The following is a 16,697-nucleotide window of genomic DNA, read 5'->3' as shown; positions in this document are numbered from 1 at the left end:
TATGATATTTTGGTTTCATGTTTACCATGGTCCCCAACTCAGTTTAGTGTGTTAGCATTAGCTAATTAGCACTAGAACAGAAAATACAGCTGTGGCTGATGGGAATGTGATTAGTTTTGTGGGTATTTGGTCAGAGACAATATCAGTCAGAGACACTTAAATGATTTAACCTTTCATAGCACTTATACAGATTAAAATAGTAAATGGACTGTACTTGTATAGCGTCCGATCACTCAAAGCGCTTTTACACTATGAATCACTTTCGCCCATTCATAGACTGAATGGGCACAGGTGCTACCATGCAAGGTCCCAACCTGCCCATCAGAGGAACTCTAATCATTCACACACGTTAAATATCTTGCACAAGGACACATTGACATGCGGACTGGAGGAGCCGGGAATCGAACCGCTGACCTTCCGATTAGTGGCGCTCTACCTCCTGAGCCACAGTCAGTCAGGTGGGAAGAGCTCTGATACAGAAGAACACAAGCAGTAAGGGTTCTGCTGGAGGAATCAATCCCTCCTTAAAACATACATGAATCCAAAATACCAAAAATATAACACATAACAGGTTTTAGGTGGTGGAGGGAGCTGCGACAGTATACAGCACTGACATGACAGTGTCAGCAGAGTCATTGCAAGAAGTGTCAGATTATAACATATAACTGCAGGAATGAGTTCATCAGAATTTAGGAAGATCTGAAGTGTAGTTGCCTTCAGCTTCACCTGTGTCAAGTGTTGTGTAATAAATAATCACATTACTGAAAATTATAGTTTAATAATGTTCTACAGTGAAAGCAAGTCCAACATTGTGGTTGTGGCATTGCTGTACACCTGCATGAATATGATTGGACATTACTAATCAGCTGGTAGCCAAGCAGCTAAAGCAAGTGTGACTTCAGTGCTCTACCTGAACTAACTTGAAGGTCCATGTGTTGGACAAGTGGAATCTTTGACCTGCTGCATTCCTCAGGACACAAATAACAACACATTTCAGCCTGGTGTCGTCTTTTTTTCCTCTGCAGAATTTAATTTGTTGCTTGGGTATTTGTTACAGATCAACAGGTATCACTCCATATACAACTACAAGTACAGTATTTTGTACAGTTCATATTCAAATACATAGTTTTCATTGGCTTATTTACAAAACATTTTTTTATGTACATGTTTTCATGTCAGTGCAATGTCACTTTCTTTCAACAAACACCTTTACAAAAAAAAAAAGTTCTTTAAATTAATCTGGTTCAGATCTGACAGAAATGAACTTAAATAAAAAGAGGCTACAGACACTGACAGACAGCTCAGTAGTAGATTGCACCGCCTGCGACACTCGGACTAGTCTTTTTTTGGGGGTGTGTGGTCAGGGTCGGGGTTTTGAGGGAGGGGCAGGGTTTACGCCCTGTGGTTCACAGGATCAGTGTTTGCCCAATTTCAGATGGGCAGAAAAATTGTTGTGCCTGGTTTAAGAATATTGTGCTGAAATTAACCCCAACATTAATTTGTATTTTTTTCTAATACAGTTTAAGCTACAGGTGCAGTAAGCTTAGCACCACACAAGTAGTTGTTAGAGGGCACATTCACAGCCAAAAAAAAAAAAGGTTGACAGCTATTGCACCTTTAAACATTACAAACTGGGTTCTAAAGAGACAAATCCTTAGTAAAATTTTCCCTTTGAGCCATATGATGACATTTCAAGCACGGAGACAAACCGGACATCGTCTACAGCTCTGTGGAAAGGCAGGAGGGTGGAGGGAGAAAAAAAGAAGAGTGGAGCAGGCAAACATAAATAGCACTCAACTGTACATTTCCATTTGTTCAACAAACGTACTCTTTGCAAAGGAAAATAAAGTTTCTTTCAGTGACAGATATTTCTCCAAATACATCCACAAAGACTGCCTTCTCCTCATAAATACAGCAGCTAAAAGAAAGGGGTGAACACAGAGATTCATCTCCTGTAGAAGACAAAGTCTGCTGTGTGTTCACAGTGATTAGACTGAGCTCCACACACGCTGCTACACACCAGACACGAAGCTCTGCCGCTCGACTCCACACGTTTCAAACTAACCGCAACAGCCACGTCAAGTAGCCAAACCTTCAGATAAAAAAGGAGGAACGAGCAATGTGGAATTTTGATTTTCCGTGATCTTAACGTCGGATCCAGTGAAGTGAAGCTTTTACAGATCTGAAAAACAGTCCAGACACATACTGAAGCTCTCAACAGGATTCCACAGGCTTTGGTTACTTTCAAAAACATAAAGAGTAAACTTCAACCATCTGATATCGGGTCAGCGGGTCTGTTCATGGGGACTGCAGCTTCGGAAACACTTTACTTTAAGGGTCCCTGAATTCACAACAACTTTCAAAGAAGTTCCCTGGAAAGAGGCACTAATTCAAGGTAAAACAGACAAAGTTTTGAGACAGAGTTAAGTTCAGGTTATAAACAGTTGTTTCCAAAAGAACTGCTCTATTTAAACCAAAGTAGATGTTCATTCATTATTAATTTGCTATACTTTCCAATTATTTTCAAATATTTGCCTTTTAGCCAAATTCCATAAATTGCAGGTGTGCAATTTTAACACCATCTCCATTTTCCCTATAATTAGTACCAACCTGCATACTCCTTTCCAGGGACTATCTATGGTTACATATTTGTTACTTTTTACCAATTATAGGAAACTATGGGAACCATCAGAGCTGGATTTTCAGTTTTCAGTATTCCAATAAGAGTTCCCCGTGGCAACAATGAGCTGTGGGCCCTTACCGCCCCCCCCCCCCCACTTCTTTCCAATCTTTGTGCATTGTTTGTGTACCTTCTTGCCTTAAAGTACTATTTAAGTACAGTGCTCAAGGCAAGCAACACATGGCAGCTTCATTATATTCTCATTTGTCTTCAATTGATGAATAATTTACTTAAGAATATGCATCAAATAACCAAACTATCAAGTGACATATTAAAGATATTAAAACTAGATTTTGACACATGCTTCCTCAACATGTCATGGCCTCAGGTTTTGGTAAAAAAATACAGGAGCTGACTTAAAGAGCAACTTAACAACTGAAAATCTTATTTTAGATGAGCTCCACTGGTGTCAACACACTGTGACATCACTGATGGGTGAGGTTACAGGTGCAACAGAGCACACTTTTGACCACACCCTGAACCAGATCGTTTAATCAGAGAGGCTAGTGTTAAAAATATTCTTTTAGGGTCTCATTATTTCATTTTATGAATGGTACAGATTTGTACCATTTTTATTTGTATTATTCAAATGACAAAGAACCATACAGTGAACATCAGCCCCCTGAAAGCGAGGGGCTCCAGGGCAGTTGGTGACCCCGCCGTGAGACCCGTAAAATTAAGTGTTACCAAAGTTTCCACAGATATTCAGCAGGACGTCATTCTTAAAGTCATGTTTCTATGGAGACACCTTGAGGTGCACATCTATTTATGGCAATGTGGAGATGTTTTACGAGTGGCATCTAAATGACATGTTAAAATGACAGGTAAAAATCTTCTTTTTTTGACTACATTTAAGAGTTCCCCCGAAACATTTTCTGCTTTCTTGTTGGGGAGGATATGAACATCAGTTCAACAGCTGAAGAGAACTGCAGCAGGTAAAAGGTGCGTGTTGCAACATCGCTGTGAAGATAAGCTCGATGCTTCTGGGCTTTAAGTTAAATATTCACTCATGAAGACCTGAAGCGGCTTCATTTCCTTACAATATGACTAAAGATCTGGAGGTCTGCCTTATGAAAAAAAAAAAAAAAATCCTGACAATAAAACAAACCTTTTATAAAACAATGCATTTGCAGAATCAAAAAAAAAAAAAAGTATTAAACATATACTGTATATTATTCTTTAAGCATCTCTCTTTTGAAATCAAGATTCATACTCAAAGCTTGTGTTTAGTTGCGGGTACACACAGGTCAACATTGCACAAATCTCTCTGATATTTGGCAGCTGAGGGATGGAGCACAGTTTTGGCAAAAAAAAATGCCTAATTTCATGTGGACATCAGGACCTTTGAGCGTCCTCGAGAGATTAGAGAGATTTTTTGGGGGGCTTTCCTGAAATGTGTGTACCATGTCTCCTACACTGGAAGGAAGCATTTAATTATTATTATTAATACTGTCACAGATTTTTAGGGTACTTTTGGCCGACAGATTGCAGGAATCGATGAGGTAGCGTATGATTTATGTTTTTCCCTAGTGACACTATCGCTAATAAAACCTTTGGAGAACCATTTCTAAAAAGCTTGTCACAGTATCCGACAGACTAGATACCACGTTTCAACATTATGTTGACCTGTGGCATCAGATGTGACACCAACGCACAGGTTCTTTAACTCATGGGCCGTGTTTACACTTGCATTTAAAACTCAATCTGTATCGAATCACTGGCCTCATATTTACACCTGGAATTAAGTCTGTGGTCGAATTTGTTTTGTGTGTTTTTCCTTCTTCAGGCTCAGATCTCACATTAACTCCAGGTGTAAAAGTTTCATTCTGACATCACAAGTGATAAATGCATAATAACAAAGCAACATCACTTCATGACTTGGCCATACTGGCATACATTCAGAGATGCGTGAGTATGCAAGTATATGTTACATGTATGTGATGGCGGGGGAGGGGGGTTGTTCACAGGAGGGGGTGGAGTGGGGTTTGTTTTGTTGGGCTCAGCAAAGTGCACCAGTTTAGTGCTTTCACTGGGGCTTCATTGTTGTCTTGGCAAACATTTGCACTAAATCCATGTTTAAATGTTTTAAATGTTTAAAGTGTAGAAAGTGCTGCGACGCATCCCTAAAGACAAGAGAGCACAGTCTGGACTCTAGTCGTTAGCAGTTTGTGATAATTCTTCAGAATGATCAGAGCGTCTGGTGCTTTGGGAGCAGGAGAGCGGGTGTAGTGCTGGCTGATGGAAGACGAGGTGCAGGTCACTGGAGGACACAGTATTTCTTGTAGTCGGACTCAAAGTCTTCATCCATGCTACTGGTGTCGGCCATCTTTTTGCCATCGATCTTTGGCAGGAACTGAGAGTAGTCAACTCCCTGCTGCTCATAGAAGAGGATGTAGGCCGAGTCGGTGTCGATCTCCTCAGAGTGCACTTCCTTTAAATTCAAAACAAAGTGGTTCTTTGATTAACATTTCATAATATTTGAGACAATTTTGTAGAACATTAAAAGCTGATTTAAGGGACAAGGCTGGTGATGTTCTATACTTCATCTATTGTCAACAAATCCCATTAAAAGCAACAATGACCTGATCTACTATCAAGTATTTTGTGTGTATTAAAGCCTGACGTATCTTATTCCTTTGTGCCATAGAGCTACAAACTATTAAACACAGTGAGTCACACTGTTGCACTGAGTAACATGTTCCTTCATTATCATGAACACACAGTTTAGTTTGACCCAATCCCACACACACACACCGTCCTACTGCAGGAAACACTCTTAACCAAATATATATTCATTAGCAGCTGAAATACTGTAGCACCCAGCCAATACATTATTTACTCCCGTCTGATGAACGTTTCCAAAAAAATTACAGGAAATTAATGAGCCTTTTTTAAAAACTCAACTTTATGTTTGTCAGCTGTTTTTAAAGATTCACACCTTCAGTAGTAACCAATGGGCTTAGGGCTGAATGCCAGACACAAGGTAGCAAAGTGAGAAATTGTTGGTTGTTAATATCTTACAAATATCAAAATAATGTTATTAATAGAATGAATGATTTGAATTATCTTCTGTTATCTCATCATCCCATTAGTTGGATGTTTAAAAGTACAGAGTGATGACATTTAAACAAATGCTTGTGTAACGGACAGCTGCATCTGAAACAAGCTGCAGCCCCCCTGAATGTACTCAGGAAACACGGGGGAGCTGGTGAACTTGGTTTGGTTAATGAAGAGCTGTAGCATTTATTTTCTCACAAACTGGAGCTCATACTGAACATTCACCACAGTGCTAACTGCTAACCTGACTCTGTTCTGAGGTCGAGCACATTTGCCGTCTCTCTCTCTCGCCTCACACACTCCCAACTGAACGCTCACAATGAAGCTGAGCTGTTTTCAGACTTATTTCTGTTTAGTTTAGTTTTGTCCTGTATCATGTTGGCTGAAGCCAAAGTGTGCCCATATGACCAACAAAACATTTCTTTTTTTCTGTACCAGCTTGTTCTAATCTGCACCTGCTTCCGGTTGCATTTCTGAGTGGTTTAGCCTGCACTGGACACGTACGGTTAATTGTATCACTTTGAACTACAGATGGAACTTTAAAGGGGTAAATTGGTTTATGTGTATGAAGGAAATTACGTTGGTTAGACAGTTGTGATGTATTTTCAGTTACTTTTCGATGAACTGCCCAGCCTTAGATTAATGGCAGCATTATCCTCTAAGATCAAACTGCAATCTTTATCAATCACTGTGCATAAAGCAATGTAATGTAATGTAATTTCTCTATCACCCTTTTTTGCCAAAAATATTAAAGATTAAAATTCCTAGAGATTTCATGAGTGCCAACAAAACCCTAATAACAACCACTGCCATTCAACTTGGTAAAAGAAAGAAACATGCCAGATTCCATGGCTGTATATGGATGTGATATAATAGATATGTCATTAAGCCTGGAGAACAGTCTTACCTTACAGCTGCTGTCATTGTAACAGTACCATTTCTCATTGGGGTTTTTGGCATATGTCACATAGTGGCCTCCTCCCATGATTCCTGAATGGCACTGAGGAGATTAAAAAAAAAAGGGCTTCAGACCAGGAGAAAATTCAAGAGGATCCACATTTTTCTGTAAATGTCTGCAGTAGGAGTGAATGTTTGTTTGATGTTACATTTTGGTTCTAGTGCAGGTGACACTAGTCCTGTTGCCAGAACAAATTCATGAAAACTTATTCTAAATGTTGTTGTTTTATAGTATCTGTGTATTTGGTAGAAAAGGTGTTATTCATTTCTTTTATTGTGATGTCAAGCCACATCATTATAGATGCAAAAATCAACATGAAATATAAATATATATATTATTAGCTATCAAAGCTTCCATACACAGTACTACAGTACTTATGGTAGTACAATACTACAAGAAAATAACTGGGTGTAAAACCTCGTTGAGTACTTACTGATATTGCATAGAGGTTGTAGATGGCGTCCAGACACATGTTGTCTCTGTGCTGCAGCAGTGAGTTGTCAGGGTCCATGCTGCTCTCTGTGCTGCAGTCTGAGCTCAGCCCGTTGCTGTCACCGTTCATCAGGACCACGTCACAGTGGCTGCTGCACGCCTCGGAACTGCACAATGATTCAAGCGCCTCTCCTGACCCAGAGAGGCCCGCTGCCGCGCTACCCTCAGTGTCTGCCTGTGCTGTGCCGTCCCGTGGCTCAGCCTCAGCGTTAGCAACTCCCTCTAAGTTCTCCTTGCTGTTGGAGAGGCGGTGTCTGCTGCCCAGCTGGGGGAGGCGTAGCCGACCTGGCCTGCGGCCTCCACTGCTGGTCTTGGGGCTGCCAGAAGGGCTGCTGGTCCGGCTCAGAGAAGGTGCCGACTTCCTGCTTGAGGCGGGAGAAGCTGTTGGGAAAACAAAGGGTTAAAAACACTTCCTTTGCAGCTAGGCCAAGAGCTGCTCTGATTATTTCCACTCATTTTACATGCTGTCATGCTCTTCAACATTCTCAAATACACAATGGACAGACAAAATGAGAAAATGCAAAGGTCCCTTTAAAAGTACGTGGCTTGTAAGTAAGTGGCTTGCAATAACTAAGCATCAGTCTTAAGTCATCATGTGGTACCTTTGGGGAGGTTGCAGAAGCCAGCGGGGGCAGAGATGGAGGACAGGTTGTCTTCTCCGATCCTCAGCAGATCCTCACTCTCGCTGCGGGAGTGAAGGCAGTGCTGCTCCAGGTCTCTGGGAGCCAGGAAGGCGCTGGGGTCAAAATTCTCCCGCGGAAACTTGACAATCTTCTGGGACTTGATCCAGCGACCGTTCACAAACTGGAAGCGCTTTAGGTGGACAATCTGAAGAGAAGAACCCATATCACATATGACAAGCTAGTCTGTAACATGAGTTAATAGAGTATCAGGTTTCAAATACATTGAATGCTGCTGCAAACACAAAGACCCCTGAAACACAAAGCCGACTGTTACTGACCAGTATGGGGGGCAGCCTCCAGAGGTCCAGCTTCTTGGTGGCCAGCCGGTGGGTCTTGCACTTGGAGCAGTAGTAGAGCTCGTCTTCGCCCAGTTCCTCCTCGCTGGTGAAGGCCTTCAGACAGCTGTCCAGACTGATGGGCTCAGCCTGTGCCCGGCGGGACTGCTCCACACTACAGTGCTCCTCTACGATCTGCAGGGAGACCAGGATGGTGATCATACTGCAGAGGTGAGGATTCATTCACACTACTCTGCACTTTATCAAAGTGATAACTAGATGGAGAGCAGACATTAGGAAAAAGTGCTACCTGCTGTCTTTTTAGGTAAAGAAAAGTCATTTGAGTGAGTACGACTTTTGAGAGGAGATCACCTATTAACTATGTATGGAAAGTCTGTCAATTTTTTGCAGTTTTCACAATCAGTGGCCGTGCTGTTGAGTTTCTGCTACTGTACATGTAAGTATCTGAAAGTTGCACATCAGTACTATTTTTATGCAGTATTGTTCTAACTTACCCGTTTTCTTCATCACGAAATGCAGTTGAAGCAGCATTTTTGACAAGTAATGCAGGTGCAAAATAAAGCAGGAAATATCTACAGCGACATACACTATGTATCTTTATTATGTGGCTGATCTATTTCTTGTTTGACTCCAGTGACACAACACAACTGGTCAAAATACAATCCTGGCTTACAGATGTTTAAAACCGGCTCTCTCAAAACTTTCTTCAATTAAAACTCAGATGAATCAGAAGCCATTATCATAGGTCCAGACCCTTCCAGCGAGCACTTCTCTCATTTACGTCCTCTACTCTGGTTACCTGTATGTTTTAGAATTGATTTTAAAATTTTAATGATTACTTTTAAAGCATGTTTGGGGCTAAAAACCAGAGACGGAGCCTTTGGAGTCAGGGCCCCATGACTCTGCCAGGGGAGATCAGGCAGGCTAGCTCACTTTTTTCTTTTAAATCTCTCCTAAAAACACACTTTTTCAGACTTGCTTTGTCTTGAATCATTTATTCTTCTGTTTTTACTTTACTTGTTTTTACTGTATTTTTATTGTTATTGTATCAATTCTACTTTTATTTATCTGGTAATTTCTCGTGTTTTTATGTCTTTGTAAAGCACTTTGTAACTTGTTTTTGAAAAGTGCTACATAAATAAAGTTCTATTATTATTACTGTTAATATTATCATTACCATTGTTATTGTTATTATTATTATTGTTATTATTATTATTATTATTATTATTATTATTATTATTATTATTATTATTATTATTATTATTATCAGTGTTATAGCTAACCACAATGACAAACCAGCTGAAATGACATCATAGCTTGATCACAACTTAATCACAATGTTGAATAATGTACATTAACCTTACAAATAAAGACAATGTATCTTTTGTTAGATCTTAGTTTGTTGCTGATCAAATTGAGCATTAATCAACTCACTGCTGACCCTGTGTGGTCAAACCCAGAACTACAGCCGTCTCTATGCAGCACATCTGCTTATGTACCCAAGTTATTCTGTCAAAACTTACACAATAATACAAGGGCCAAGTCAACCATAGTGATAAAGTGATAAGGATGAAAGTGTGGGCTGAATGGGAAAAGAACTTAATGTCAGTAGAGCACAGGGCAGTGGGGCAGCAGGACTGTGACTCTGATGGACTGTCACTTAGCAGGACTCGCAGCTGATGGCTCACTCTCACTTCTTACATATTGACCAAGATTATGTCATCAATTAAAGGATGACAACACTTTCCAAGAGGTTATTTTGTTTGTTTAAAATTGTCAGTACAGTACAACACAGGGGGCATACTATCAAGAGACTGCACAGTTGTTCTTTCCCTCATTGTAATGTCAAAGCAAAATGTCATTTTTTGGCTGATACTTATCAGTAGAGAAGAAAAGACATGGCAATTCACACACATAGTAACACACACATGAACAACACTGTGCACTTTATCATAGAAATCTCTCTGCTTTTAAGACTTGCTTTCTGGTTAAGATTATATTTAAGTATAGGGTTAGGGATAATGTAATGTAATATTTGCCTAAATGACAAAAACAATTGTGTGTGTGTGTGTGTGTGTGTGTGTGTGTGTGTGTGTGTGTGTGTGTGTGTGTGTGTGTCTCACCCTCTCCTGGGAGGTCTGGTAGCGGAGGTGCAGGGCGGTGGGATCCCAGTCCACAGCTATATAAGCATTTCCTACAGAGGCTCTGTCCTCTGTACACTCTACTGTACAGCCTCTACAGAACCTGCAGAACACAAAGACACAAACAGGTACAGCTGCAGCACATTCATGTTATCAACACTACACAGTTACATTCTCTGCATCTAATCTTTGGTCGTTTGCTTCCAAAGTTAATTTCACAGACTCTAATATTTTTTTCTGCAATGACAAGAACAGTTTTGCTTAGTTAGTTTACCAAAGATTGTTTCTGTTTATGACATAGATCAAACATGGGACTTAATATTTTGATCATATTTTTTTTTTTTACATAACATACATGTACATACTCTAACAAAATTCCATTTCAGCATCAAATGTGATAATCTCATATCAAAATCTGGACCATGTGTCATCACCATCAGATGTGGTCCTCTTTACTTTGTGACGTGTGTGTGTGTGTGTGTGTATATAAAATACTCAATGTCTTACCTGTACCAAGGACACCAGGCACATGAGTTGCCATCCTTACCCACAACCCGTAGAGTGAAGGGGTACTGGTAGCCCATACTGTCATCACTGCAGGTTAAAAGAAGAAGAAGAAAAAAAATCATCATGTTCTGGTCTTGATCTCATGCCAACTGTCAGTGTGGGCATCATTATTTAGTGTCAGTAAAGTCAGTTTTTTCCACTTGTTTGTTCACTCGCTCACACCAGGGTCATTGTTTGAATCTGAGTGATTCAAGAGGGGCACTTTTACCAGTGTCTGTATGTGGGCTGCAATGAATTGCATTAAGCAAAGGAGCGGAAATGGATCAGGCTTTAGATAACTGATACTGATCAGGCCTGATCCTGATTGTACGGATAGGCTCAGGCCATTCTTCATCGTCTTTCCTCTGTTACGTAACACTAAGTGATGGGACTTTGCCCTCACAGAATCTACTCTCTCCCTGTCAACTGTTCAATAAACAAGTGTAACAAAAGTAACCTCTGGCATTTTAGGGAAGTGCACTTGTTTGTGGCCCAGAGTCAGATGGTCCATATTAATTTCCTCTTAGTAAGTTCAGTACAAAGATACCAGCATTGTGACATGTTGAGCTAAGACTGGAACCAGAGAGAAACTGCTAGCCTAGCTCTATCAAAAGCACCATTTCTGCAAAAAAATGTTGAAGAGTTCTTTAAATTTGATTGTTCATCAGCCTACCAGTCCTGGGCGTGGTTGCTGGCTTCCTGTGGGGGCAGTGGGCTCGCAAGTCGGGACACTTGGATCCAGACGGCGTCGTACAGGTCTTTCTTACTGGTGTGGACAGTGCAGGGAACAATAAGCGGCATGCCAAACAGACTGGGTCGGTTCTTCTGAGATGACAGAAAGTACAGCTCCGTACGCATCTGAAAGAAGACACAAATACATGTAAGTGGTATTGAGAGCTGGGACACAACAATGGAAATCTTTTAGCAAACTATCAAAGGCAGCAAAGCAACTGTGATAGGTTATATAATGTAGTGGAAAATATTTTATGATAAATAATTTAGCAGTGATAAAGCATGTGACATGTTCTCACCATCTTCCTGTGCATGGCGATGATGTATCCTATGAAGGGGCTCTCCTGCACTGGTGTGATGTGACCGTTGGCGACTCCGTTAGCCAGGGGCGTCTCTGGGCTGCAGGGCACCATGGTGCTGGGCCCACCGTTGGGGATGAGGACGGGCTTATTGCCCAGGTGTCCATTAGCAGCTGACCCATTGGCTATTGGAGTGATGTCTAATGAAGGACAGGAGAGAGGAAATGAGAAATTGGATTCTCAGACACATAGTAAAAAGAACCCAAACTCAGAGTGTGCAAGTGGCCAGGCTCACCTGTCTGTATGGGCGAGCTCAGTGATGTTGGTGAACCTGGCACCGGGATCTCAAAAGCGCACAGGAAGCCGTTGACAGACAGACGGACCTTCTGGTTGTCCTGAGGAAAGTTCTAAACATAAAGCATTTGGGAATCAGACGGTGGTTCATGTATCTCCATTACACTGCATGTGTAATAGAGATACTTGCATTAAGTAGTAAGAGATGCATCCTCATATTAAATATAATTCCAACTGAAACTAACACAAGGTAGCCTGTAGAAGTCTACATAAGTCAGTCTCCATCACTGAGAATTCACTGTTATTAGTTAAATGGAGAGGAGCTCTGTAAGGAAGAGCTCTGCTCTGTCTGTCTGTCCTCTCCTTTTACTGCACTGTCATTCTGCTCCTACACACACACACACACACACACACACAAAAGAAATCAGCAGCCTCTATCACTAACACGGTTATATCAGTAAGCCACGCTTCAAAAACAAGGTCGAGGGTAAGTGAGAAATCTTGTCACTGACCTGCTGCAGGTATATACAGATTTAAAGAAAGCAGGTTACTACAGTGCATGTAAATACCTTCCCAAATTACCCACATAACCTGGTTTCTCTGAATAACCTGGTTATGTAAGTGCCTGTAAACAAACTGACAGTGAGACATCAAAGTTCCATATTCTGGCCAGCCTGCAGGTACTGAAAGCCATACACACTCTGTCCATTTTTTGATGTATAAGAACTATGAACGTTAAATTCTGTGCTGTGGTAGCCTCAGGGTTTAAGGCTCTGACCACACAATCACAACATCACCGGCTCGATTCCAGCCAGATGTTTCTCCATCTCTCCCTTCATTTCCTGTCTCTGCAGCTGTCTTTCACTTGTATTTTGTCTTTTTACATAATTAGCAGAATTATGTAACAATAAAAAATGTCAAAATAATCATTATTACATGCATTGTTTGCAGTGTCAAGTCTAGTAAGCACAAATGACAACGGAAAATACAATTCCATTTATAAACACTGTCCTCGTCATACTGAGGGTAAGTGAGAAAAAGTTTTTGTTTTGTTACTGGCTACACTTTCTGTGCAATGAGGCCTGCAGTGTGGTCTGCAGAGTCTCAGTACCTTGATGTTGGAGGTATGGACCTCAGCCAGGAGGATCTGCTCGGGCTTCAGGCTGCACAGTTCACTCAGCTGTTTCTTCAGCCCTGTGTACTTCTCATCCATATTTAACCTCAGGCCGTAGCGCACCGGTGTGGAACCATCCAGTTTAATGACTGGAAACATACAACACACACAAGTCATGTCATATTATTTAAAAAAAACGATTTTAATTTCAGAGTCTTTGTTCCAGTCCTGCAGCTTCCTCACCAGTGATCTCCAGGTGCATGGAGCTGTCCATGGGTAGAGGCAGAGACAGGAAGTTGAAGGGGTCAAAGCGAGCGCTGATGTGGCCGCAGGTCTTGCACTTCACCTGGGACTTGAGCTGACCGTGGAACAGATCCACCACGATGGAGCGGTTCCTACGCAGGTGGTTCTCCCACGCCTTTAAGTGGAGAAGTGCACACACACACACACACACACACACACACACACACACACACACACACACACACACACACACACACACACACACACACACACACACACACACACACACACACACACACACACAGAGACAGAGTGGTGAGATCACCCACCGCTAATCCTGCAAATCCCTACCCTCAGGACAAACAGAGAACAAACAGAACACCAATACGGCCACATTACCAATTTAAAGGAGTGCTTGGCTGATGAACTGACTGCTATTGAATGCTCTCTCTTCTCCTCAGGCTCTGACTTTCAGAATGGACACCACAGGATGTGACAGCTAATTTCCTAAACTCTCATCTCTCCGAGAAGGGGAAGGCTCATTTTTGTATTTTGTGTTACATTTAAAGCTGTAATTCCTTTCAATACACATCAAACCAGAACCACAGTGCAGTAGATGGTGCATCATAAAGTCGACAGGGTCTTTATTGACTTCTACTTTAAAGTTTGAGCAGAATGGGCAGAATGCACATGCCGTTTCATTAAACACAGGACCTTATGACACACCAAGGCCATGAATATTCTATTTTTAAGTCACTTAACTGTAGGTTAACTGTTAGGTGAAAAAGATGCATATTTTTGCACTTAGAGCACTGAAAGTGTGGACTATGCCGGCTATATCTGAAGCACACACTACTGTTGACTTTAGCCACCATATGAGGTAAATATATCTGAGACAATGAAAAGGATTTCTAACTAGCAAAACTCACCTTCTAACCTTTTTTGGAAAAAAACTCCTTGCATATTGATATTTCAACAAGTTTTGCTTTCCAGTTATTGTCATTGTGAACTGCTCGGTGAGTATGGGGCTGTGAACAGTTGAAGCATTTCCACTAGAACAGCTTATTGTCATCTACAAAATGAAAATGACTGTGCTAGTAGTTATAATTCCTTGGATGACAATAAAAGTTTATGAAAGTCATTATTCACTTAATGCCCTTTAAGTGCAAGCACCGCAGGCTGATCAGCAATAAATGAACTTCTCTGTAGCTTAGCCTAGATCATTATTCCACAGCAAGATTACCACATATAGTGTTGCAGATAATAGTAACGATAAAAATAGAGTTAACTCAGACCTCAGAGGCCACCTCCCAGTCGGGCCGGCCATCGCTGTCCTTCAGTTCCACGTAGGGCTTCTCATGGACTCGATTCAGATCTTCATGGAGGCCGTCCAGCAGGAAGGCTAGCAGCTCCTGGGAGTCCTGCTGCTGGAAACCATTGAAGCGAGGGGCGTACTTCGCTATTGTCCACTAGAGAGGAAGATATGACATCATCAATCTTATTTCTATATGTTATTTAAAGCTCTTTAAAAGTACCTCAGTGGCAGTGTAACAGATTTAGACACAGAACATAAAACCTTTAGGTAGACAGTTCTTAAGACAACTCTTTGATACCTTGTGGCTTCTTCTACACACAAAAGTGGTGTATGAAAAAAGTGCTGCTCACCCTGAGTTTGAGTGGAGCCACGTTCTTCTGTGTCCCGCTCCACAGTTCCATCACCAGGTCACCATAACACTTGGCCATGTGACCTCGCATCCCGATGGGGTTGGTTCTGTAAATGCATCGACATGCTGAGTGAGATTTACAAGTTCAGGATGATGGCGGAAGGATTTACGCCAGACTGATAGATTGAAATGGCACCTGTTGAGCTCATAGAGGTGTCTTCCTGAGATGAAGTAGTCTGTGAGAGGCTTGGTGTTGCTCACACACTGGATACTGGAGTTCATGAAGCAGGTGTTGCCAAGGTTACTGAGGCCAGTGGCTCCTTTCTCTGTGGGAACTGGAGGGAAAACAAAGACATATCGGTTGCATTTAAAGGAATATTTGACTGAAGAAAAACCACTGGCTGAGCAGGACAGATGTTTCCTTCCTAACACCATTAATGACCTGAATATCTCTTACTGTTTCACATGAAAAATTGTTAAAAATACTGACTCTGTGGCTGTGTGACAGCTGAAAATAATCTCTCATCATCATGCTCGGTGTGAACATTAATCAACAGTGACACTTCAGGAAAACCATTTATAGCAATCTTCAGGAAGACTTTTTTCTTTAGTCATTTATGTCTGCTGGTTTATAAATATTATATCTAGGTAATTATTCAATAATAAAAACTTATTTTGTTTTTTGCTAAAAAATTGGAGCGGATATCTAACATTTTCCAATGCTGTATATCATTTAACTTTGTCTTGCTGCTCTAAAATATTAGAGAATAATGTATTAAGTTAAGAGTGGAAAAATAAGGAGTTTTAATCTTCAATACTGAAAAAAACATGGAAGCAAACAAAACATCACATCATCCATTCATTTTTTCTGTCACCATGACCTTGTTGGAGGTATAAAGTATTCTTAAATCAAAAGAAAAAGCTACATTAAATGCTATCCATCTCAAACTGATGTCTAATTGCTTTTACTGTGTGCTGCAATGGGTAGATGTGTGACAATTGAAAGATTCCAATGTACTATTTTATGCAATGGAGCACATTTCACATCAATTAGCACATGGTTTGTAAAGAAGCTTACCTTTGTGCCTGTCCATCTTACTACTGTTGGCAATGAATGACATTTCCTCAGGCCAGCTCATGTCTTTGTTCCTGACTGTGGACGAAGACAAAAAAAATTTCCCTGATTAGCCCATTATGCCCTCATCAATGAAAATATCTGTTGGTTATAGTGCTAGTTGGTTATAGTGAGTCAGAAAAGAGTTATATTCATTCTGGACAGAAGCCAGAGTGTGTGTTTCATACCCTCAATAACCAGCTGCTGCTCATCGTGGATCTTCAGACTTTCCAGAGTGTGATCTTCATCGTCCAGGAGGGTGAGGTAATTCTGCAGGAAAAGAGTGAAAGGAACATGCTGAACCTGGGTGTAATTCTACCAACATTTACAATATATAATGTCTGATTTGTCAAGACTACAGAATTACTCTGCTCTTTCTTTTAC

General features: G+C 41.0%; 1 protein-coding gene across 4 annotated transcripts in view; it reads right to left on the bottom strand.

Annotated features, from left to right (window-relative positions):
* Window positions 1–1,007: 1,007 nt before the first annotated feature.
* Window positions 1,008–16,697, bottom strand: part of usp32 (ubiquitin specific peptidase 32) — a 66,806-nt gene continuing 51,116 nt past the window's right edge. For all 4 annotated transcript variants that reach the window (XM_042413700.1, XM_042413701.1, XM_042413702.1 and 1 more), the window contains exons 18-34: window positions 16,502–16,583; window positions 16,278–16,352; window positions 15,396–15,534; window positions 15,201–15,306; window positions 14,831–15,004; window positions 13,536–13,710; window positions 13,290–13,441; window positions 12,180–12,291; window positions 11,885–12,084; window positions 11,527–11,711; window positions 10,815–10,901; window positions 10,290–10,410; window positions 8,149–8,340; window positions 7,790–8,015; window positions 7,129–7,568; window positions 6,645–6,737; window positions 1,008–5,111 (exon numbers count right to left, since the gene is read on the bottom strand). In XM_042413700.1, coding sequence (XP_042269634.1) covers window positions 4,938–5,111; window positions 6,645–6,737; window positions 7,129–7,568; window positions 7,790–8,015; window positions 8,149–8,340; window positions 10,290–10,410; window positions 10,815–10,901; window positions 11,527–11,711; window positions 11,885–12,084; window positions 12,180–12,291; window positions 13,290–13,441; window positions 13,536–13,710; window positions 14,831–15,004; window positions 15,201–15,306; window positions 15,396–15,534; window positions 16,278–16,352; window positions 16,502–16,583 — 2,733 coding nt within the window. In that variant the 3' untranslated portion in view covers window positions 1,008–4,937. The remainder of the gene's footprint in view (window positions 5,112–6,644; window positions 6,738–7,128; window positions 7,569–7,789; window positions 8,016–8,148; window positions 8,341–10,289; window positions 10,411–10,814; window positions 10,902–11,526; window positions 11,712–11,884; window positions 12,085–12,179; window positions 12,292–13,289; window positions 13,442–13,535; window positions 13,711–14,830; window positions 15,005–15,200; window positions 15,307–15,395; window positions 15,535–16,277; window positions 16,353–16,501; window positions 16,584–16,697) is intronic.

The sequence above is a fragment of the Thunnus maccoyii genome, chromosome 6 (assembly GCF_910596095.1).
Source record: "Thunnus maccoyii chromosome 6, fThuMac1.1, whole genome shotgun sequence".
Taxonomy (NCBI): Eukaryota; Metazoa; Chordata; class Actinopteri; order Scombriformes; family Scombridae; genus Thunnus; species Thunnus maccoyii.
Note: the sequence above shows the minus strand (reverse complement) of the source record. Positions and strands in the feature narration are given on the sequence as shown.